The 24,970-nt window shown below is 38.9% G+C and overlaps 1 protein-coding gene across 1 annotated transcript in view; it reads right to left on the bottom strand.

Annotated features, from left to right (window-relative positions):
* atp11b (ATPase phospholipid transporting 11B (putative)) overlaps positions 1-24,680 on the bottom strand; it is a 62,614-nt gene extending 37,934 nt beyond the window's left edge. Inside the window, exons 1-12 of the mRNA XM_038715183.1 lie at positions 24,359-24,680; positions 16,094-16,210; positions 14,633-14,722; positions 11,958-12,038; positions 11,494-11,601; positions 9,512-9,640; positions 4,971-5,074; positions 3,880-3,927; positions 3,277-3,341; positions 2,973-3,054; positions 2,722-2,872; positions 1,443-1,640 (exon numbers count right to left, since the gene is read on the bottom strand). Coding sequence (XP_038571111.1) covers positions 1,443-1,640; positions 2,722-2,872; positions 2,973-3,054; positions 3,277-3,341; positions 3,880-3,927; positions 4,971-5,074; positions 9,512-9,640; positions 11,494-11,601; positions 11,958-12,038; positions 14,633-14,722; positions 16,094-16,210; positions 24,359-24,385 — 1,200 coding nt within the window. The 5' untranslated portion in view covers positions 24,386-24,680. The remainder of the gene's footprint in view (positions 1-1,442; positions 1,641-2,721; positions 2,873-2,972; positions 3,055-3,276; positions 3,342-3,879; positions 3,928-4,970; positions 5,075-9,511; positions 9,641-11,493; positions 11,602-11,957; positions 12,039-14,632; positions 14,723-16,093; positions 16,211-24,358) is intronic.
* Positions 24,681-24,970: the final 290 nt, after the last annotated feature.

The raw sequence follows: 24,970 nt of genomic DNA, 5'->3' as shown, positions 1-24,970 counted from the left end.
AGTCAACAACGGACTGTCAAATCAAATAATATTTCAGTCAGTTTTCACATCAAACTGGAGGGATAATAAATAATAACTATTCAAATAATAAATTCTAAATTTAGGTAAACTAAAGTGCCTAATTTTTAGAAAAAATGTAATAAAAAGTGTAGCTTGAAGTGATGAAGTGTAGTCTTAACCAATTTTATAATAAACACTCAACACATCATAACAAATGAACAGCTGTATTGCCTCCTCTTCTCTTTCATTTCCTCTTACAGAGCTACCACTTTCCTACTTTCTGTTGTTCAGTGAGAAACGTGAGCTCCAGCTAGCATATTGGAGATCTATGAGATATTCTGGTTTTGAACTGCCCGTGGGAGGAATGTACATGTAAAAATCTGTACATTCTTGATTAAAAGTCATGTGAAATCTCTTTTATCTTTCGTCTCCTCAATTCGGGTGTGTTTCCAAAACGTCTCTGGTGAATCTCGCGGACTCGACTCGCAAGCCTCGGTATGCACAGATTTGATTGGCTGAGCAGCGTCACATGAGACGATTGGAGCACATGCGATTGGTCTGTGAGTTTCCTGGTCCTCTAAACCAGTACAGTAAATGCTAGAAAAGCTGCGCGGGTTAAAATAGAAACGCTCCGTCACGAGGTAGTAAGTCTCAATAATAAATGTGCTGTAGGTCGGCGGTCCGGAGAGGACGGCGGCTGGGTCCGGATCCGGACCGCGGTCCGCCTATTAGTGACCTCTGATCTACACTTTTAGCAAACAAACTTTTGGACAAACAGGATTTTCACATTGAAAAAAATATCTTCAACATTTAAAACCTTGTTAAATGGCGATAAAGATTTAATACTTTTTTAATGGCCTTAATTTTCGCAAAATGTATTTATTAACTTTTAAGACTTTTTAAGACCCCGCGGACACCCTGATACATGCGTCAGCGTGTAACTATGAAATTCTGCGCCCGGTCTAAGCAATGATTCCCCCGGAGAACAAAAAAATCTCACTTATGACCATCTCAAACCCCTCAAAACTGTTTTTTTTTTGTCTATGCATAGGATTATCAGCAGGAGGAATGTGTTGTCATTATTAGTGCTGTTATTAGTCTGTGACTGTCTGTACAGTCTGTAAATCGTTTCAGTTATTTTTCACTTCCCCACACTGATGTAAAAGTACATTTGCCAGTTGTCATCTTATTGTATTACTACTCCAGAGAGGAAATAAATCAAGTCAAGTACTTCTCCAGTTCAGGGAAAGGGTTGAAATACAGTGTTTTAATTAATCTGTGCCATAGCAATCCTTTCAAATTTAAGTTCCAGTATTTTTCTGATCTGGCATCTGACAAATAGTGTATTATTATTTAGATTTTTTTTTTCAGTATAATAATCCAGCGGTGTGTGTGTATCTTTACTCCCTTGCTGTATGTGTTCCTGCATTTCTATTCCATACCTGTCCCAGCTCCTCATTGAGGTCAGAAGTGTTGACCTGAGCTTTCTGGTCACTCTCCTCATGGTAAAGGTCCAAATCCCAGCCTATAAAAAAGGACCCCAGGAACTTCTGCATCTCCACAGTAACGTACAGCGAGATGGGGATGATGAAATTATAGAGGACCAGAAATGCCAAGAAGTCTGAGATGAACTTCAAGATCTAAAGAAGGATATGAGTAAAATTTATTAGAATGAGACACAAGAGGAGGGCAGGTCAATGAGGACAAAAATGAGGAGTGAAACAAGACAGTAAGGTGTCACCTACACTTCAGGATAACAAATGTAAACACTGAATTGTTGTTGGAAGCAAGATGGAGAGAGTTATAATAGAGATAATAGAAAAAACAATTGAGGGGGATGTGAAATTTAAATGAACTTTTGAAATGTCTACATGAATTATATGAATCAAGTGTCCAAGGTTTAATTGCTCAAATTGCACAATCGGTCTAATAACAACTGTACATACACTTACACATTTGGAGAAATGGGATGCCTACGTTACATCAATATTTTTTTGTTTTCTGATTCCCTATTTGCATCCACATTTAAAAGATTTAGATTGCAAAATAAATGTGTTTAATACACTTGTGAACCACACAGACTGATGGTGTTTCAGCAGCTATAGAAAAAACAAGTTTGACACGGTAGACCTGTAAATTAGCTCTGACTAACTTACTTAACAAAATAAAGAAATTAAACTTATAAAATTAACTGTCTAGGAGCAGGCAGGAAATATAGAACAGAAAATATAGTAGCGGGCTAGCAGGTTTCTGGAGCACCTGTTATCCTAAGTCTAAAAACACAGCCATTCATTGCATTCAGTTGCTAGTATTCCTCTCTCTGTCTCCAGGGAGAAGGGAAGTGATATTTCCCCTTTGTCTCAATACATAGATGCTGCTGTTCTCTCTGACTAATTAGTGTTGGCAGGTAGGCTGATAGGTCGGCAGACTTGCCCCATGAAAGGCACTTCCTCTCTTATGCCTCGTCACAAAATCTACAAATCCTAAAACCACCCTACCAGCACCCTTCTAGGATGTGCTTACATGTGTAGGCTCATCTTCATATCTTCCTATTAATTTATGTCTGCAGTAGAGAGTCATTATTTGGCAAGTAGATGAAAGTGGAAGGAAGTTGAATGTTGACTTATCTTACCTTGTCTTATCTCTGCAGCTTATAATCTGTACTACTTACAAAATCAATAAGAATACATTCTCCTAATGCTTAATGCAAAGCAGACTAACCGGACTGCTGTTTCTCTCTTGTTCTGTCTTTTGGTTGTAGAAAGGCTCGCCCCATTTGTCCTCAGCCTGCCAGGCGTACTTCAGGATGGTGCTGAGGATGGCCTCAAACAGCAAGATGCCCAGGTAGATGATTAGAAAGGTATTCATGGACCTGACACAGGAACATATTTTAAAGTTGAATGTTAAACTAAGCATATCAGCATATAGCAGCAATATTTTCTTTACTATGGGAGACAACAGAAAGTGCTCACTTCTCTACTGCAGAGCGCTTTTGGGACTTGCACTTATAGTTGAGGGCCATCTTGGACTCCATCCCTGTGTAAACCGCCACACCTGCAACAGTTGGTTAAAGTATTATACCAGGCTTGTGGGAGATTAGTCCATTAGACTACTGGTTGACTCATGAATTCCTGCACAAGACACCAAAATCATCCATGTTTCCATGGTGATCATGTCTTCTCTTTTTTTTTTCTTTACCCCCTAGCTGTTTGCCTCTCAGGTGGAGGATTTGCTTTTGCAGGACCCTTTCTTTTGATTCCAACTGTATTGACTCACCATAAATCTCTTTGGTATTTTTCAACCTGGCTCCACGCAGTAGCAAATTCTCTGGACCCAACGGTCTGACATATAAGCAAACAAAAACAACATAAATACAGCGAAAGATGGATGTGGCTATAACATTTTGGCACAAACAAAACACATAAGGAATGTGATATAAACTAAATCAACAACTAAAATAAACTCAACAGCCTGTAAGACTCATGCATCTTCTAATCTGTACATGTAATTAATCATTTTTATTTAGCTGCATGTTTTTTTTTCCGGTGGCATAGCAGTCCAGTGCTGTTTAAATATCTCAAACAGCTAAGTCTCTTTAGACCAGTGGTTAATCATGTTGTAACATTTTGTAACCTAAAAATAACTAAACACACAGATATGCTTTCCTGTTTCACCCTCTACAGTCCCATTTATTTGTCTGATTGCGACTTTGGTGCCAGGCCTTACACTAATCAGAAGGCTGGTTTAATGTGGTTTGCTCTGTACCAGCTGGCAAACAGGAGAGAAGCACTGCTGTGCATGGGGTATCTTCAGCTTTTCCGACAACATATAATTATCAATTAAATTTTGTGCAATGCAACTGGATAAAGCTGGTCTCACCTGACTATCTCCTCTCCATGCTGAGTCACTGTAATCCGACCGACAAACCTAGAAAACACCACGAGGCATTTTAGTTGAGTGGGGTGATAGAGACAGCAACTACACTCACATGCACACGGAAAACCAGGCTGCTAGAAGAAATTCTAGAAATACAGGAAATCTGAGACACCTGGTTACTCGGTAGTCTACAGCTTTTCCTTAACTGTGAGAATGTGTCTCAATGTTAAACAAAAAAAAAACTGTTCAGAGGAAACTGATACATTTTTCCAATTTCCGTTTTAGTTGGATTTTGGATTAAATTATATGAAAAACAAGTATGTATTGGACCAAGTACAGATCTTTACTTTGATCCTGCTGCACTGCTGCCACAGCAGTCCTTTCCCTGTCTGGAGTGTCTGTTGAGCACATGCACACTGGTTAAGAATAATCCCATAAGAAACCTGGTAAAGCGTATACAATCAGGTTCTTCCAGCAGAAGTCTACTAATGTTTATCTTAATCCCTTAATCTGATTAAGGAAACCAGGTTTCTGGTTAATATGATGTTCAAGAAATGAGATTACTGTAGAAAGCTGACAAAAGCTGGGTCAGGTATGTGCATTTAAACAGAATTAGTGTTAAAAGAGAGACACAGCAACCAAGAGTGGGGGAAGGGAGAAAACTGCCACCGAAACAAACTGCCTGATCTAAAAATACGCTGATCAATCCTGAAGTAGCCAGCTGAGACCGACAAGAGGAAGAGGGGTTGTTGAAGAGGTGATGAAGCCATCTCACCCCATAATCCACTGAATAACACATTTCTGGCAGGGCATTTCTAGTGGTTTTTCACAAAGTATCTGGACACTTCCAGGGTTACTTCGGGGTCCCCAGAAAATGAAATTAATTAAAAGTATTATGTACGTGTACAGTGTAACAATTAACAGTTAAATAAAAAGCTAAAAAAATTTATAAACACAAAAATCTTCCTGAGGATTCTAAAGGCACACTCTTCATTTCTAATACAAATACGCGTTTACTTGGGAGTATTCTTTCTTTATTGTATGTGACTTCACACTTGTCTTTTCATGTTCTCACTAGTTAAGGTGCCGCTTACCTGTACAGGTCAGCTTCTGGCTGTTGACACTCCACCACAGCATGCAGAGCCTCCAGTTGGGACACAGACTGACACACTGCGGTCTCCGCCACAGAGTAGTGAGTCTACATACATACAGGGCAAAAGATACTTTTTCAGTTTACAAAAACGAACACGGTAAACTCATGAACAAATAGATCTATAGTTAGAACAAAAAGCTTCCTATTTAGAAAACAACTGGTTCGGGAAGGAGGCTGCACCTCAACTGTTTACCTGGCCATACAAAGGAGGGGAATGCCAGCGTAGGGCGAATGGGTAAATGTTTGGTGTAGGTTCCTATTAACAATGGCCATGTTTTCATCTAACTGTCATGCGAATTTTAAGCGTACTTTTGAAATGTCGCAAAAAAAAGAGAAAAAATAGAAATTGTGAAATATGTGCGTTTCCATCAGCTGGTTTGGAGCGAATAAACCAGGCTACGGCAAGCGTAGTTACGTCAGTAACACATACGTCACATAACACATGGCTGTAATAAACAAGACGTATGTGTTCCAAACCAGAAACAAAACCAGTTGCATGAACCTGATGGCCATTGATCTTAAGAGAAATGGAGAGAGGTCCTCAGAAATGTGTTTCAAGAGGGCAAGTTGCCAGCCATGTCTCCGCATGTGATGCGGTAACTTTTACTGTCCCGTTTTCTTTTTCTTTGTTTTTAGCTTTTTACCATTGCTTTTAATTTAATATTTACACGGTGAGAAATGAGTAGGTAATTGAGTGAAAAGATAATGAGAGTGAGATTGAACAGAGTGAAGGAAATGGTCTTAAATCTCACACCTGAGTGATTTGCAGGAACCTCTGTCCACCTGTAAACGCGCAGGTGGGTTCAGAGTATAACTGGATCAAAGTGGCCTGCGGAAAAACATGTCCTGGTTTCTCTGTAGTGTTCGAGGGTTTTTGGAGTTTCAGTGGACCCAAAGATTGCTATAGACCGGAGTACAGACTAGCTAGAGAGTAGATTGAGTGTACTTCTGTTTATTCTCTTTTCAAAATAATTGTAACTCAATTATTTGCTCAACACCTCAGCCTGTTTTTATTTTCCATTTAACTCTTTTAATCCTGATTGTACACTGCACTGTAACGTTTATTATATTTTAATGTGTATTTTTTTTAAATTTCCCTATGTTGCTTTTATGTTTTATGTAAAGCACTTTGAATTACCTTGTTGTTGAAATGTGCTATACAAATAAACTTGCCTTGCCTTATGGGAATATCCGGTGTTATGCCGAGTTTTGCATGCCTGCCGAGAATTGATGCACCTGATGATGATGAGGGCTACCTGCCGAGATTTGCATCCACCTCTTTTCTCAGCAAAAATGAGCGTTAACAGCTGCGAGGTGCATGAAATTCTCGTCAGGCACGCAGAACTCTGCACAATCGGGCAAGACGCCGACAGCAGAAACAGCTGATCAGTTGTGAGTTCGCTACGTCAGACCTTATTCGGAAAAAGTGTTTCCATCTCCCATTTACCGCATTTACTCTTTTTCGACAAAGGCAAAAACTACCTCAAGCGAGCGTGAATTTTGCTGTTTCCATCAAGCTTTTCTAATGCAATACATTGATGGAAACATGGCTAATGGCAACTGAAACTGAGCTGATCGTGATGTAGTTACATTTTTGGGTAGGTGTGCATCAGGCTATGATGTGGGGTATTACCTACGTAACACATACTACATATCTGCTGCCACATGTGAGAGAGGACAACAAACACTGGCAGCTGCTGTGCCATTCATCAAAAGCTTTGGCTTTAAAACTTCATACAACAAGAGCCAAACAAAGAAGTACTGAATGCAAAATAGGTTAGTAACCTGAGGTTAGTAAACATATTAAGCTCAGCATTGGCCATGCAACATTAGCTTGCTTCTTGCTTTAGCTATGTCCTACGAGAGGTTAACTCCAACTGTCGTTCGTTATGAAAAGATGAATGAGCATTTGTTTGCTTGCCAAACTTGGATGTCGATTAATGTAATCATTTACGTCCCGCTGGCTGCCATCACGTTAATTATTAACGGTGGCTGCGAACAGGTTACAGGTTTATTGTAAATCATGTAACGTCTCAGATTTATATCCTTATAATGTTACACTGGGTTTGAGAACCTGCAGTTGGTGCTGACTTGCATTAGTTTATAAGCTGTCATTAATTGCATTGCACATTACATGGTTGGGCTCTGTAAATGAAAAACAGGTTACAGCTACAGAATCCCTTATAGCCATGCAGTTTTCTAAGAAGCCTGGATTGAACGCAGCAAGTGATACAACATTCATTATAACCACGAGTAACTTGAGACTTGACTTGGACTCTAGCTCAAAGATTTGTGAGAATCTCTGCTAAACACCCACCATGCGGTATAAATAAACTAACAGCAGCAGCAGTGTGTTTTTAGAGAGACAATTAAGCAAAATAGCCTCTGGCAAGACTGTTGGGGGTAAACCCTATATAATCAAATCCAAGTAATTTGAAGACTTTTTCATGTATATACCTGAAACACACACAAGCTGGCTTTAGTCATGTGACAGATACCCAGAGGTCTGCCAACCAAACTCTATTTTCTGACAAATTAAAGACAGATTCCTAGTATATGCAAACAATTTCTAATAAACAGCTTTTAAATTATATTGTTCTCTATCTAAATTAGAGGTTCTCTCCATACATAGAGCTTTAATATGGGTTCCATTAGCATCAGTATGACATCAAATCTCTTTCCCTGTGCGTGAGTCCATTCATCAAAATCCACTTGCAGTAAATCCACCATTAGTAGGGCTATGGATGGAGTAAGGTTTTTATGAGTGGGTCACCCTTTTGTCTGAATCATGCACACATGTAAGGATGAACATGTCTCCCAACAATGTTATTCACAGTTCACACCATTCCACTGATCAACAGTTGGTGGCAGTAACTACAGAAATGCAGCAAATGGTGAAAGGCATCCTAAAAGCGCTGCCAAGCAAATATTGTCTCGGTGCTATTTGCACATATTTAAAAAAGTAAATATGCATACATCTGGTGCAAAAGTGGCCCTTTTCTATGCAAATGAGGCATATTGAAAAAAAAGTCCAATTTACAAACACCAGTGCTAATAGCCACATGCAGTTAGAGTGAAAGTCTTCAGAGAGTTGGTGGTAACTGAAGCACATTTATAAGGGGCATCATGCACAGACTTTCTAGTAATCGTGTCAGCGGTGAATAAATGGCAGACATAGTACAATACCTGATATTCACCACAATGAAAATGGAAAACATAAAACCTACTGCTGTGAGAAGCAGAGATGATGGTTATGCATTGTAACAGTCCAGCACACAGCAGAGTGGGAGAGAAAACCACTCAGACGCATCACTGACAAAACACTCAGTACAGAGTGAGTCATAGAAAAACGAGGGATATCCCGCAGATAGAAACAAATGAAAGAGGAGGGGGGTTAATAGATAATTAGAATAGTTATAATTGGAATACATTCTCTTCTCATAGTTGCTTAACTATGTTGTGTGAAAGGCTACTTCAGTACACTAAGAACAACCAAACAAATATTACTGGGTCCACTACAGAAAATTTGCAGATGGATGTTTATCTGATGCAAAACAAGGGCAAACTGCACCCCGCTACAAAACTTTGTGGGTGTGTATGCGCTGTAATATCATTTGCACAATAGCTTTTGTGAATCTGACATTGAGACAGGGCAGATAGCGGTTGCAAATAATGCACGGTTCATGGTACTGTCAGCGGTCGCAATTCATTATGAATTCACCTGAATGTCTTTATTGAAAACCAGTGAAAGTGAACTTTTTTTACTGAATGTACTGAACGTACCTTTTGCTTATTTACACTCCAGGGGGCACTTTTAAGATGGAGCAGTTGGCTTGCGCAGTTTTAATTGCTAAGATTGGTTGTGGATATGCAGCTATCTTGTTTACTCAATCAAATGGTTGTTTGCACTTGTAATGGAAATTCTATGTAGAACACGCTGTTACTGGTTAAGCTGTTAAAAGTTTTCATACCACACCAGTTTTCTCACATATACTCCAGTGTTTCCCATACTTTGATTTACCTGCCTTTTTTACTATTTAAAATGGGTAAAATCTCATTTCTTTGTAGAGGCCCACAGCACATTGTTTTGCTCAGCCCTTCCTTGCTTAGCTCTCAGACAGACCGGTCTCTGTTGATAGCCCCTCCTCTCTGTGTACACTCTGAGCTGGGCAGTCGAGCTATGACGCTGTACATAGCTGCTAGTCCATATCAACTGCTCGCCAACTCTGACTCTGAATGTGTCTAAAGGGCTCATCCTAAGGAGGAGCAAAGACAGTCTGGACCAGAGGTATTAGCAAAACAGGGTACCTATAAACTTCCAAAAAACACATATGGGAAAGTTGAACAGTCCAACCAGTTCTTGGCACTGAAATATTTATAGAGGAGCACCTTATATGGGGTATATAAGCTACCACCACAAATAGGATCTAATTCTGTGGGAAACACTGTACTCCCAAAGCCAACACACTCACACACACTGACCTTAAGGTTGGTCTCTCCATCAAGGCTGGCTGTGGTTATGTGACAGGTGCCCTCTGCACGATCTGACGACAGCAACACCAGGTCAACTGGGAAGGTCTCATCTTTAGCCACACGAACAATGTCCCCCACCTGGACAGACAGGCAGAAACACACACCCACACACAGGTTAATAATGTTTAAGTTTTATGCCAAAATTTACTTTAACTGTATTCAACTCTCACATTTCTGCTGATGCCCAGTGACTTTGTATACCTCTGTGCCTTTGTATTCAAGCCCAACTGAAAAAACATGTAGTTATTTTTGTAAACAAAAATAATGTTTTTTACATGTATTATTAATAGTTTCATATTACCAATAGGAAGAAAAAGGGTCCTTTGGGGAAATATTATGAATGCTCCATTTCTAAGATGGCTGGAGGGGTGTGTCAGTGTCTGTGTAAAAGTAGCTATCTAGCCTGCAAACTGGCATTAGCAGTACACTTTTCCCGGGTGAATGTTTGTTTGGGCGCTCATTCAATAAACTAAAGTGCAGGACAACAGTGCTCAGTCAAAATAATGTAAAACTAGGGGGCACCATACTGAAACCCGAAAAATATTAAATATACATTTCCCCCTCACTGAAAGTCATTGACCTTCAGGAAAATTAACTGCAAAGACAAATAATGCCAGTCTGTCCAATACAATAACATGAACATTAAACAAACAGTGGCATTTGTAGAGACTCGTATTACTGCAACAAATGCATTACTCCATTCCAACATTCCAATTGCATGTGTTTGTAATACTATGAATGCCCCAGTTTCTTGCAATCCTAACGTATGAAACAGTTCTCTTTTCATTGACAACCATATCTTATCAGGCATGCAAACTGGTCAGGGGTGAAAAAGATGAGAAGAATGCAAGCAGACAAATGCAAGCAGAGAAACATACAGAGACAGTGTAAGAGCAGCCTGTTTTAAGGTTACAAATTGTATAGAAAATGTGCCTTCGTCTACTGCAACAAAAGAAAGATACCGACACACAAGGGCGTCACTTTGTGTTGAAAATTAGTGGGGACATAAGGTTAGGGATGTGAAGATACACTTAGCTCACAAGATGTGGCGATGCACCTTATTGATGTGACAATATTTTAACACTATTTTCTATAAATCATCTATGCTGAAAAAGTATTTGTGTTGGTGGGGTCTGGGTGTCTTCCTACAGAAAATTTAGAGCATTAAACACTTAATTTCCTGAATTCTGGTGAATATTCTGCACAAATTTCTGCCTTTCCTACATCAATTTGTGGTGGAAATGTTTTTATTTATGTTGTTATTGTAAAGGAAACACTTCAGGTGGCAGGTGAAAATTTAAAATCTAAAAATCTAACAGAATATAACGCAGTATGGCTCTCATTCTATGTTGCTTTCAGAGAGGTTTCTCCTGTAGATCAACTTTCCTCATGTAATATCATCCCTGCTGGGTCAGCACACATGCAGACATGATTTAGTCTTCCCTCCTCTTTTGTCATGTTCACAGGGAGAGAACGGAAAACAAAATGTCAAGAAGTTGTTAAAGGTACTGATTAATGCTGCACATTTTTGATAAACTTGGCAACATTACTGTATCAGACAGGACAGTTAACATTGTAAGCTAGCTTACTTCTATCTTACAACAGGCTTGCTTTCTGACGGAAAGCTTGTTCGACCAGTTTTGGTTTCAAAATGGTAAATTTCACCAAAACGTGAGGAGTTTGCATGCCTGATCTTATATTATCTTTCTATACAGACGAGCTTTACAGAAAAACCACTAGCACTGGGAATAGCAAAGCTATGTTTAGTTAGCTATGGCTGTTGACTGTGAGCTGTGAAAAGCTATTATTAGTTGGGTTTTAGGTTTCCCCCATGAACAAATATATAATGCTTTGCATTGCAAGTAAAGCTCTGAACTGGTATAATTGGAATAATATATAATTCCATTATAGTGTAGCTTTTGTCATCTTACCCTGATGTTCTTGGATCTTGTCTGGACCAGACTTCCACTGCGAACCACAAAAACTGGAGCCCCATTCACCTCGTTGTCCGCCTTGTGTCTCAGCCAATCCTCGTAGCCCTATGAAGAAATTAAATTCATCATAACCGATCCCATACAGCAACTTCACAGTGGAATATAGCATTATTGAACAACAGTGATGATGCAATGCTGGCAAAACTGATCCTCATGGATCAACTGAAGTGTCTAATAGCTGCTTAATTTATTCCAAAAGCATGTTTTTATATCAATGGCAAGCTAATTCCTGGTTAGAGAATAAAGCATCCTGAATCAATTGCAGCTTATTAACATTTTCATATATTTAACATTGTGACTTTGTTTCAATTTGTAAAATGTAACTTTAATACTACTGCATGTATGTTAGTTCCTATTTTCCCCCCAACAAAGAGGAAGCTATCGTGTGCTTGTGTTCTCACCTGTTTTATTGCAGTTACTGTGATCACAAAGAAGAGAGGCAGACCACTGGTGACTGGGGATGTTGGGGTGTCTATCATTAACTTGAAAGACAAATACAGAGGCAGGAGTGGTATGATTTAAAAAAAATAGAAGTGTAGAGGGAGAAAAAGTGACATCAGACACTCAGTAAGAGTGGATGTGTCTTGTTGGACATAAAACAAACAAACTACAAAGACAACAGAGAGAAGTAGTGGCTGATGTGTCAAACAGGAAACGCCTACAACTTCCCCTAAAGGTTAACAGTCACTTCAAAATTACAGGCACGCACGAACGCACGCACACACAGGGAAGTTAAAAGCTTCAAAAGCAACATCTATTAAACATTTCAGTTTTCCCAACCTTACCTGAATTAGTAAATAACCATTTGTTCTCAGTGGGTTATACATGTTTTCCCAAAAACTCCAGTGGTATAAAAAATGTAAACCGAGGTACTGTCCTCTGCAAATGTTTAAAAAAAGTGCTATTTTACTTTTGATTCTTTAATTTTTTTGTCTTTATTAGACATTTGATATTTGACAGTTGATGGTTTAGGACAGGAAATGAGAGGTGACACAGAGGGGCATCTAACATGCAACAAAGGTTATGTGCCACTCTGCCACCATGGTGCCCTATATAAAACATTTTTTGTAGACTAGTTACTAACAGTTTAGAGAAGTACGGACCATGGAAGCACAGTTGTATGTCCTCTTAATGCTTCTGTCATTACTTCCTGGATTACATGTGATAGCTTAACATTACACGAAGATTGCAGTTATCGTCTAGAACTGCATCTGCTTCCTGGTAGTTGATTTTTCACACAGAATATGAGAAATTACTAATTTTTTTCCATTCATAGGCTGTATGATTCACAAAGTGTTTAGTTAGATAGGCAAGTAAAAATGTACTGTATCTCTTAAAGGTTCAGAAGGTAACTTATATAGAAATAACATGGCATATTTGCTGGAACTGTCACTACAGTATATCCTAAATCAGGTTCCTATGGCTCCTCCTAATGCCATTTGCAAGAATCCACTACGCCCGCGGCAAAAGAACCAATGAGAGCCAGGAGCGCTAACACAGTGTCAATCACTGATTGTGCACATGCTGCACAGCCCCCCTCCTCACGCATGCTCTCACTCATAGGTGTCATTTACACTGACGACGCTGGGGACATGTCCACACCACTTTTGAAAACATTTACTAAATGTTTTTTGAAAATTAGCTTGTAACAAGAAATGTTAAATAACAAATGAAAATTCTATGAGAAAGGTTTACTTACACAATAGGAAAACAAAGGAAATGCAATGTAAATATACAAGAAAACAGATCGGCCTTGTCCAAAAAAAAGTAACTTAGGCTAAAAAAAATCAAGCTGCTGATAATATTTTTATAATCTGAATTGTCACCGAACACATGAATTTTGTTTCCCTTCATGTAAATAAGAGACATTTCCACCATAAATTGGTGCAGAAAATGTCTCTAGAATGCAGGAAATCAAGAGTTATATGCTTAAAATCTTCTGGGAGAGGACCCCTAGACCCCCCAATAAAAAAGCCTATTTCATCAATGAATATTTCTTCAAAATAGCATTGGAATAGCTTGCTGTCTTGTTCTCGTGACTCCAATATTATGCATTCTCACATCTCGTGGACTGAGTGTTTTGTCACACCCCTAATATGAGCCCTTAAATGTCCCCACCACTTTTTAACACAAAGTGATGCCCTTGCTCTCACTCAGTCAAGCTCAATATCTTCAGCACGCGGCTTCAGAGGTTTTGCAATTATGATGGCTGAGAAACAGCAATGAAAGAACTGCCCATCCCTCAAAAAACGTGAATGAACACGTCCTAGCTCAACACAGAGCTTCAGGCTCTTGGTGCGGTTTAGGGCTCGCTCTCCCATGTAGAGAGGTCCACGATCTACCATTGCTGTGAATAAAAATGTTCCATTGGAAAGAATGTTTATTACTTAGAATTGTTCATTTTTTTTATTATTATTGTACAGTTAATATTGTTAATATTATTTATTTATGACAATAAAACCACTTAAATTGAAGTTAAACAGAGATGACGCAACTCTCTGTCTAAATGGCTCTGGAACAAACGTAGCGACGAGCTTATGGTGTCCAAGAAAAGTTTCTGATGCTCCATTTGAAAAAGAAACTCTACAGTCAGAGGAAGCGTTACAGTCAAAAAAAGAAAGCCATCAACAGACAAACATGGATAACTATTTGTGTAGCTTTTCCTTGATCCTCGAGTGTGTTTAAAATGCAGGTTTCAACAAAATTTTTCTTTGCTTGTTTTAATAAGGGGAAAATTCCATCTAAGGCCATCCAAAAAGTAGTCAAATTGGCACTTGCTGGTTGAAAATAGATCCTTTTTAGTCAAGTCAACTGCTTTGGCTTCACTACACAAGCCCAAATAAATTAGGTGAAGCCTGATTTGAAATTTGAAAGCCAAATCCTACATTCAGAACAGGTTGAATGATGCATAGTGAAGGCATGACTCTCTAGAAGTTCATCAGTCACTCACTGACCCACAGACACACAATTACATGTGTATTTAGGGCAAGAAAACCAAGGTCACACTTGACTCGTCACTGACTGAGAACATGTACCTGCAAAATAGTATTGCGTGCGCATTTATGAGTGTTATTACCTGTACAAGGAAGATAATGAGAAAGTAGAAGTTGGCTATCCTTCTGAACTGCTCAAACAGATTCTTTGGGACAAAATTCCAAACTGTATACTGAAAGAAAGAAAGAGAAAAAAAAAACACATTTAAGAGAAAGACTAAGGAAAGGTTATTTAAGCCAGGTATCTGAAGGTTAGAAATTGTACTCGTACATTTTAAATATTCATTCAGTCACATTTATGAAATCCTCAGAATGCTAGATGGAGCACTTAGGAGTTGTAAAATGTATATATACAAATATACAAGGCAGGTAAAACTAGCCTATTTCTGGCTGGCAACAATCCAACTATAAACAGGTACATAATAAATCAGTTTTTCATACTTTTCAAAGCTAACTTTGTCAATGTTGCTCATTGGCAGCTCCAAGATAACAGTATGTAGCATGGCATGAGTAAATTCTGAGATATCAATCTTCTGGTAAGTGGTGACGTTCACACAGCATTCTCCAGATTACTGCTGTTTCAGAGACTGTTTTTCTTTCACTCTTAGTGTTAAGTTTCAATTCATCAGTTCCTGTGCAGCATGGTTTTGAAAGAATAGTTGATAGGGGGGAAAAAAAAGTGTGGCTGCACTTTTTGGTTTACTCTTTTTACAAAACATCTTTCTTTAAGGAACTTTAACAGCTTGCTTTTACCTTAAGGTGAAAGTCATCCCATTAGTACACAGCTACACCAAGAGTAATCTTGTATTGAATTGAGCTGTTTCTGTCTCTTAAAAAGCATGACTTAAAATCAATTTAATTCAGACTCAGGTGACTTAAACCCTAAAGTCAGTCATCTAATCAACTGCCTAATCAATGACATCACTGCTGGTGGCAGGCAGCAACCTCTTTAGATTATCATCCTTTTATCCAGTCAATCTTCCAGCTGACCAAGTGATCCTCTCAGAAACACAACATTTCATCTTGTTGTCACCCTCCCACCACACCACAGTTCAGGGTGAAATTTTCTAAAAACTGGTCAAACTGTTGCCAGAAATCAGTCAATGAGTTTAGAGTTTCTGTAGGTGACACTTTCTTAAACCATGGCCATGCTCAGGCTCATGAGAAATGTCATGGTGCATGTCAAGTGCCTCAAACTCCATAAACCACAAATAAATACATAAAATACAAAAAATAAACAGTGCTTCCATCACATCTCATTTACACTTCTGGCTAAAGATGAAAAGTGTTTTTTGTGGTGACGACAAAGGATTTAAGAACATGATTATTGCATTTAGGTGAACAATAAAGCAAAGATCTGAAGATTTATAATATTTGTTAAACATTTTTCAAGAACAGAATTTGTACTTGCTTTTATTATGTCGACAATACACAATAAAAATATATCAAGTAAAGAACAAATTTACATATTGCCTAACATAAAATCTTGCAGTGATAACATCAAGGAGAAAATGCTGAATATAGGCTTAAACAACATTTGATACCTTGGAGGAAATTATTCTGTTGTCAGCAAAGCGTTGTGGTATGTAGTGGCCATGCTGGGGGAAACGGTTTGCCACATAAACTGTCCTGGTTTCACTCTGATGAGGGGGGTCAAAGCCCTGAGGGAAGGGAGGATATATGAGAAGAGAGAGGGGGGGTGGGGCAGAAAAGGGTAAGAAGGAGACAACAGGTTACTTCCATAATAACTCTTACACATCTCATTTCTCATTGTACAACTGATATAAACAACAACACCTTAGGGCAAAGTGTTGATAAAAGCGGACCTTTGACCTCCTTTCATGTACTCTAATGTAAAGCGGACACAATTAGTCGATTAATTGATTAGATGGACATTTGACAGAAACAACTACAACTATTTTGATCACATTGTTCAAATCACTTTTCAACCAAAAAAGTAGAGTTATAACATTTTTTAGCCAAACTCAGAGAAATTATCATATGAATAATTTACATATTCATTAGTGCCCTATAGTGATACCAGTAGAATTGTGCACAAGACAGTTTTTTTAAACACAAGATACAGGTTAAGGCAAATATTTATAGCTTAACTGTCAACGTCTTGTGTCCTTGTAGTAAATTACACACGTGGTCACTGCCATTAGAAAGGCTAAAGTTAAGTTAATCAAATTATAAGAATTTCCATTTTGTCAAAAACATGTGAAACATAAATACAAATTCCTTTTTTGCTGGAAGATTACTGATATTTCAAGTGAATCTGAATTATAAGCAATTGACTGAAATGACGAAATGGATAGTGGTAAAGAGGGACAGCAATATTATGACCTTATTTTAAAGTTGTTTTATTTAGTTGGCATTAAGCAGAAGCATGACTAACCCATGAAAGTCTACACCAAACTAAAATCCACCTGGGGCAACTTCTTGAACTTCTATTCAATGTGGTTTCAGTTACTGTATTGTTTGGCTTGTAAAGTCTTATCTCTATGGGCCATTATTTTGTCAGGTGCAGCAGAGGTTAGTTTGGGACGTAAAGGATTCTATAGTGAAAAACGGAGACAGAAACACCACACTACACTAGTGTCATACTACTTCAAAAGCATGGTAAACTTCTCTTGCTTTTCTACTGTACATTATTGTATGTTTCCATTAAAATGCAAATTTCTGAGTAGCCAGTCAGATAAGTGAACAGTAATACCTGGTTATGTTTGACCAGCAAGACACATTTTTCTGGTAACTGACTGACTTTTCTGGCTCCAACATCATTTCTGGTATTGTCCTGTGCTTCACACTCTGCTTGACTGTTATACTAAGAAGGTTAAAGCCAAGTTCCTGCAATCATTTGCAAATTTTAAATGACGTAGGTCCAACACACACACCCATACGCACACACAGAGGAATGTATCCGGTCCACGTCCCTCACACTCACACAGATTCACCTCTGTTCAGGGAGGGACGCGTTTAAACTATTACTGCTATTCTGTTTCATTCTCTCAAGCTCTCCATCTGCTGATGATTTCTTAATGTTTATAAATAAATGCACCACACCTAACACCTAATGCAGAATGACGACACCTTTGTTACCCTACTACAGTCATATCAAATTGATATCTTTAACTTTCTCACCTGAACATAAATACTTTTCTACTTAGGTCAAGGAAGTACAGGTATGTATGAAAGTAGCAACAGCTTGAAAGTCTTGTTTTCCCCTCTTACTGATGCTGTAGACTAAATTTACAAAATTCACATAAATATGTATCCTTTACGCATACAGTACACTTTCTGTCATCGACTAGCATTAAAATCAGTGATCTACTTTTAGGAATGAAAACAGTATGTTCAGGATTTTCCATTTCCGCTGATCCATTCATTTCTACTTTGCTCTCAGCTTTCAAAAGCTAGTCCATGTGGGATTTCTTTACCCTCACTTCTGTCTAACTCCACGCACCCAGATATTTTTCATCTCTAATGTGTAGTCGCCGCCGCCAAAGGCTGATATTTTTTATGAGCTCGAAAAATGCCGCTTTACTTCTTTTTATCAGTCTTTGAACAGAACTCTACAATCTTTCAGAGAGAAGGTCAGCTGAGCATGTACACCATGAAAAACCTTTAAAGCAACATCCTGCATCAGAATCCCACAGTTGCATGTACAGTGCTGTATTCTTAGTTGAAAGTTGCCCTCTTCTACCAACTGCTGCGGGAAACAGGAACTTGCCCAATAATACCACGGTTTGTTAACCCTGGCTGCTGAGTGGCTCTCATGAGGCAGTTACATTTATAAGTAATACAGAATTTAAAATCAACCTCTGTGAACCTGCAGACACTGCCAAACCAGGAAGTGAGTTTTGTAAGCCAGAAATATCCACATCTAACAAAGTAACTGTTGAGTCACTGGCATTGATCAATGAGCTATTGCATCCCTGCAGATAGATTATGGTAATTTTGTACTTTAGGACAGTAAATGTCTTACTCAATACATCTTTTCACAATTCATGTAAGAAACCTTGAATTTCTCATTCCCTTTCTGCAAATAGTTTTTCAGACAGTCTACACAAGTCAGAGATTCTAACTCACCACAACATCAACCAGCTATCAGTTAAGTTGCTTAATCATTAATATGGCTGCACACAGTATCTTAAGTTAGTTTAACTGCTGGCTTATACAAAGCTGCCCAGTGTAACTGTAATAAAGATGTTGCATTGTGAAATTAAGGGAGGCATCTCACCCATTGGTTCTGCACCGCCATGCAGATTTAATAAGATCTAACTAAGGTGACATTAGCCAACAGTCTGATGAGCGCCCGGACAGCCTGTAGAGCGCACACAACAGCCTGTATTCAGCACACCACCGCTGCGGAATGAATAACCACCCTATATATTTGTTACACAATCATTAATATCAGTGCGCTAGTAATGATTTTAACTCGCACACTGCGAGCACGGTAACACTAGACGCTCGGCAGCTCTCTGCATATCCAGTGTGTGAGGCAGCGAATGAGAGAGAGTAAGTGGCAGAACATGACGGTGACAGACAGTTAGCAGTAAGTTTCAGTCTGGTAGTAAACGTGCAGCGTAGGCATAGACTGTATATAAGAAAGAGCGTAGGTCACAGTGTTTCCCTTAATAAAAGTCTATAGATTCCACAACGGCTGGAAAGGTGAAGGCTGTGAGCTAGTGTTGTAATAACCAAGACCACTTTTTGATGGTCTTGGTCTGGTCTTGTACTCGACCGCATTTGTATTCGGTCTTGTCTCACTCTCGGACATTGAGGACTCAGGTTTTTATTTCAAGACCAGTCAAGACCATAACTTTGGGAATATCAATAAATTGCTTTTGCATTGTCTGATTAGTTAACATCCTAACTTTGATTGGCAGTAAAACATATTGCTTCAAATGCAACCAAACCTCGGGCTTGATCTCAACTGCTCTCAGCCCCTAAAAGTCTTGGTCTTGTCTCGGTCTCGATAAACTCTGGTCTTGGTCTTGACTTGGTCTCGGTTTGGGCGGTCTTGACTACAACACTACTGTTAGCGCTAGCTAACATCTCTCCTGTACAAGGGCTTGCTCTCTGTCCCCCACACCAGACTCCAGACTTTAGGGGATAGAGCCTTCAGCGTCAAAGCCCCCACCCTCTCGAACTCATCCCCACAGAGATCCGAAACGTCTGGATACTTTCATAAATATACTAAAAACCTAATTCTTTACCAAGGCATTCAATCCTGGATGACTTTTTGTTGCTCTGTCACTGTAACGTAATGTGTAAAGCTTCCTTGGATCTGTAACGTCAGCTAAATTAGTAATGTTAATTATCAGCTGTATCTCATTACTAACCTACTAGTCAAGGGTTGAAAACATCAGGTAGAAGCTTAGACTAAACTGGTGTACAGCTCTGTCCTGTATACTGTACATCCTGATCAGAGGAGTCTGACAACTGGTTGTTAAAGAAATGAGGGACCATGGGGCTGAGGTTAATAAAGTAAATTGGGGATGCAAACTAGTCCTTTTAAGCTAATTAGGAGATGTTTCTTTTGGATTTTAATGCGCAAATTAAATGCTTAGTAATTATCCAGGTATCCTGTATAGAAAAAATGATGCATCAAAATGCATCGATAATCGTTTTATAATCGAATCGCAGCCCTCTGAATCGTAATCGAATCGTGAGGTGCCAAGAGATTCCCACCCCTATTCTTCACGTGATTTGATTATGAATGTCAGTGATGCACAACTAGCAGAGATCCCCAAGTACTCAAAGCAGATAAGAGTAAGGTAAATATCATAAAGTGTACCATTAGTCAATCAAGAATGGCCTGATGTGAGCATATACACAATAACAAAGACGTTATACTTGAATAGTGTCATGCTGCATTTGTTTTGTGAATAACAAACAAACACAGAGACAACAGATTGAGGCTATTGCTAATTCCCAAGGCATGCTTCCCATCATTCAACTCTACACAAGATCCAGTGTTTCCCATATGTTCATTTATTTGTGGCAGCCCGCCACAATCTCAAGGCTCTCCCTCATGAACACAGCTGCACAAGTCTGTCCAACACAATGCTGTCAATGTCGGAGACCCAGCATTAAAAAAAGTTATTAGCAAGCATGTAAGGAGCCTATCTAATAAGGAGAGCTAAATTAATGTTAGAAAACACCTGGGTTTTTCGAGGCTAGCACGCTCTATATTAGGTATTAGTCAATATCGACTGCACACGCACCCTGAGTGCCACAGTTACACTGTCATTCTGTAGGAAACAGAGATAAATACATAACTCTTACATACGTTTGCAGACACTGTTCTGCTGTCTCGAAGTACATCCACTCCATCTGTGACAGGCTTCTTAGAAAAGGCAACAAACGGTCTGAACCGCTTTGAGTGTTTCTGTCACTCGTTTATGAGAAGGCGATAAAGCTAGCCACACCAAAATTAGGAGAGCACACGTACTCAAGCTTTATGGTAAATCCACTGAAACGAACCAGCGCACGATACGAGAACCAAATACAACATTATTTATCAAATTGGGTCAGACTTACACATGTGGATACACATGTGACAACGTCCCGTTTTCAAACTAATATACTGAACTTATATTCACAGAAAGTATAAAATATTATTACATGCTACTTAATAACATATTGACCAGAAATGTATGTATGAAAACTGCACTGAGCCGATGACTTACTTGGCTGACGGATAGGTATGACTGGCACGTAATAAGGGCACTTAACCATTACATTACATTTTTTAATTACATTTACCACAATGTAATTGGGAAATCACAATTACAAAAAAGAGGCTATAATAAGCAGCAGATGCGGTAAAGAAGGATTTCAAAGCTTTCAGACCATTAGGATTGGGCCATGGGTTTAACATTGAATATCACATTTTTTTGTTTCACACATTTTACACGTCCAGTCCAAATTGGCCATAAGCTAAAAGAAAATAACAAGCCTCATTCTCATGCCAGTGGCAGTGTAGCAATGAAAATAAAAAATCTAGTGCCCCCATCAATTTGTAGGCCACGAAGTAATTACTCAATGCATTAGGCCTACAAGTCCCACAGTACCTTGGATGAATTATTGCCCTGAACAATGGCTAGGCGACAGACTAATGTATCACAACCATGTGAACACACTAAGTTGTATCATAGACTATGACCCATTTAATCAAATTGGATGTGCTAAGCAGAGGAGAAGGGAGAGAGGTCGAGTTAGTAGCAAGCAGTAAAGACAGAAAGGCTTAATACAAACATGAAGAGAGAGTCAGATGCAGCAGATATGTGCTGCTTTTGACAGCAATACTGATGACAATAGCAATACTAACATGATTACAGGCAAGCCAAACAGATAACTCACAATGAGTGGCATTAAATTAATAGCTTGAAGCAGACCTACAGGTCATAAGGAACAATATTTTCTAAGGTGGCATGGCTGCTTTACTAATGCGGATAATTAGGGTTGCCGCAGCAATCAGAGAGTGATACTGAATGGGACTCTAAAAGGTTAGGACATTCTGTTAGCTCAACAGGAATGCATAGTTATGCAATGTAATAAATAGCAAATAAGATTTATCCACACAATCATCTCTATTGCCCACTTCTTACACAGCTATAAGTTTCTTTTCATGTCACTCTGGCATAAAATCCAGTTGCTGACAAGGTATCAAAGTAACCATGTAATAACATCCAGTTTTGGTTTTTAAGGTTATCATTACTTGGAAATGCTGTTGCAAGCAATGACTAAAACTCTTTCCTCTTAGTACTACATCAGCAGTAGCAAGCCTTGCTGCATTAAATATTTTTAATTTGCCAAGTATGTCTTAATCAAACTCAATACAAAAGCAATAACAATAATATATCACTAAAGTTATGAAAATGAAAATTTGGTAGTTTCTTACACTAAAACACATATCAGATGCCCTGAGCACATGATTTGACTTTCATAGCATGTAGGCATGGACCAAATATAAAAACTTGATATGCTTTGGAAAATGGTCAGCAAAAATATATTCACTGCAATTTCTAGGAAATACTGGAGCGCATAAACATTTAATGTCATACTTGCAGAACAACATGCTGAAAGGATTTTTGTACTGTAATTATTATGAGACATATGCAGCATTACTAGCATGATGTCTGCACTGTTGATGGAAGAAGACTGACATTAAATGCCACACTGCCAATTAGGACACCCCCACCTTCTCCTCCTTAATGCGGCCCAGTGTCACCAGAAGTAAACTGATAAGCAATATGTGCAGGAATAAATATTCCTGCATTAACTTCCAGGTGACATCAAAAGACAAGAGCCCCAGACAAAGCTTTTCATTAGGCCCGTTGTATTAAGATGCATTTTAATTACACTTTTAATTAACTAGGCAGATCAATGATATGGGATGGGTCAAATGAACTGCGCTATCTCAAATTAAGGGGAGGATCTCATTTTTATGGAGTGCAAATCTCTGTGGTGCTCAAAAAAAACTGAAGGCCAAAATGAACTTCTAAAGGCAAAAAGAAAACTATTTTCTTTTTTTTTTACGGACTGACAAAGTTGCAGATGAGCTAGAGTCACTCTACCCCAACCCTTCCCTGACTAGGACATGGAGATCAGAAACACCTTAACTCTGATTGGCTGTAGTGACAGAAACAGTTTGAGGAACGTGTGACTAATCTTATAACTTACTAATTTATTCATTCACACATCCTGACATTCTCACACACCCATCTACCAGTCACAATATTCTCATTCATTTATACTGTACATTAATACAGGTTCTTATCCAAACTCTAGACTCTACTTTTACAAACAGAAGCAACCACAGAAATCATGCAATAGAAGCATCGAGTCACTGCAGCGTGACTGACAAACACATCAGTCATTTCTCCAGCATAATTCAAAACTCAATTTACCTCCTGTGAGTCACATCTGCACTGGCAATGCGTCAACACACAGCCATGTTTGTAGTCAAACAACATGTGATTACAGCAAATACAGGGTTCTGTCTACACGTATGTAACGTTAATCATTGAAAGACCGTTAACGTTGCATTTAGCCACTTCATACAGGTTTACACTAAGAAATGAATTAAGACAACACTGAGCCGATCCAAAGTTATCATGAAAGTAAAAATGTGAGATGTTAACGTAATGTTAAATGACTCTGCTCGAGAGTTCACACCAATGTTGTCTAACCAGTTGTTAAAGTTTGTTTGCTGGCTCTCTGGACAGAATGAATAAAAAAAAACTCCGTCTAAGTTAAAGTGGTGCGAGTTAATGTTAGCAAACGTTAATAATTAACATTAACGTTTGATGAAGCGGAGTTAGCAAAACTATTTAACTTCGCCAAGTTCGACATTGTTAGCCAGCTAGCTAGCGTTAAACTTAGTTGACTCTCCAATATATTTTACAATGACAAGGATTCAGGTGAAGGGGGGTTAAAATCAGCAACTTCAAATCAACTCACAACTCAAATTTGAACTCAACTTTGGCCTGTTTGTTGTTTAGGTCTCAACTAGCTTAGCGTTAGTAACGATTTGTGAGCTAATTAACGCTAACGTTCGCTAGCTGTGAAGGTAGCTAACACAACCTACACCTACACCTGACTGTCATCACAGCGAGACAGTCAACAATGTTTTGGACACATCGGCAACAGCTAATTGGCTAGAATTGCTTCCTAAATTGTATCCACATAAAGTTCATAAAGCCTCCCGTGGTCTAAGCCGTGTATTCAGTGACTGTTATTGTGGGCTAATGAGGGCTAAGTTAGCGTTAGGAGAAAATGTAGTAGAGCAGTTTTACCAGCTGCTGTCGAATCCACCGTAGCATCCTTGCAAAAATGCGTCCAAGTAGCCCAGCTAGCCCAGCAGCGCTAGCAACTAGCTACTCCAACAAAACCGTCCCGAACCATAAATATTTCCCCCCAAAGGCAGCTCTTCTCTTTCGCATTACGCGGCACATTCATGCAGTGTAAGTGAACTGTGCAATAATCTGGTCTTTCCCATTCCAAGGTAATGTCAGACAAATGATCCCCGGCATAAGTGACAGACGGCTGGCAACGGAGTCCCAGCGAGCTACACTACATCTCTGCCACACGATCAGTTTCCCCCAGCCAGCACACAGCTCTGTGCAGACACTGGCTGCTCTCTAGCGGCCTCTCAACGCCCCCTGCTTGTCTGCATTCACCATAGATAGATAGATACACGGACTCTTGATTTATGATTTAAGTATAATAAAGATTTGCCCCCTATAATGATAAAGGACAACGTGAATGATAAAGGACATTAAATTACAGAGTTAAACATCATACTCAACACTCTCAAAATCAGCAAGTGATACTAAATTGCACATCCTGAATATTTGTAAACATTGGTTGTAAATATATTTTAAAAAGGAAATTATATGTTAGTTTGT

Source organism: Micropterus salmoides, unplaced genomic scaffold (genome assembly GCF_014851395.1).
Source record: "Micropterus salmoides isolate LMB-PRFRI ecotype aquatic unplaced genomic scaffold, ASM1485139v1 Ms_hic_scaffold_13, whole genome shotgun sequence".
Taxonomy (NCBI): Eukaryota; Metazoa; Chordata; class Actinopteri; order Centrarchiformes; family Centrarchidae; genus Micropterus; species Micropterus salmoides.
The sequence above is the reverse complement of the archived record's forward strand: the minus strand, read 5'-3'. Positions and strand labels throughout refer to the sequence as shown.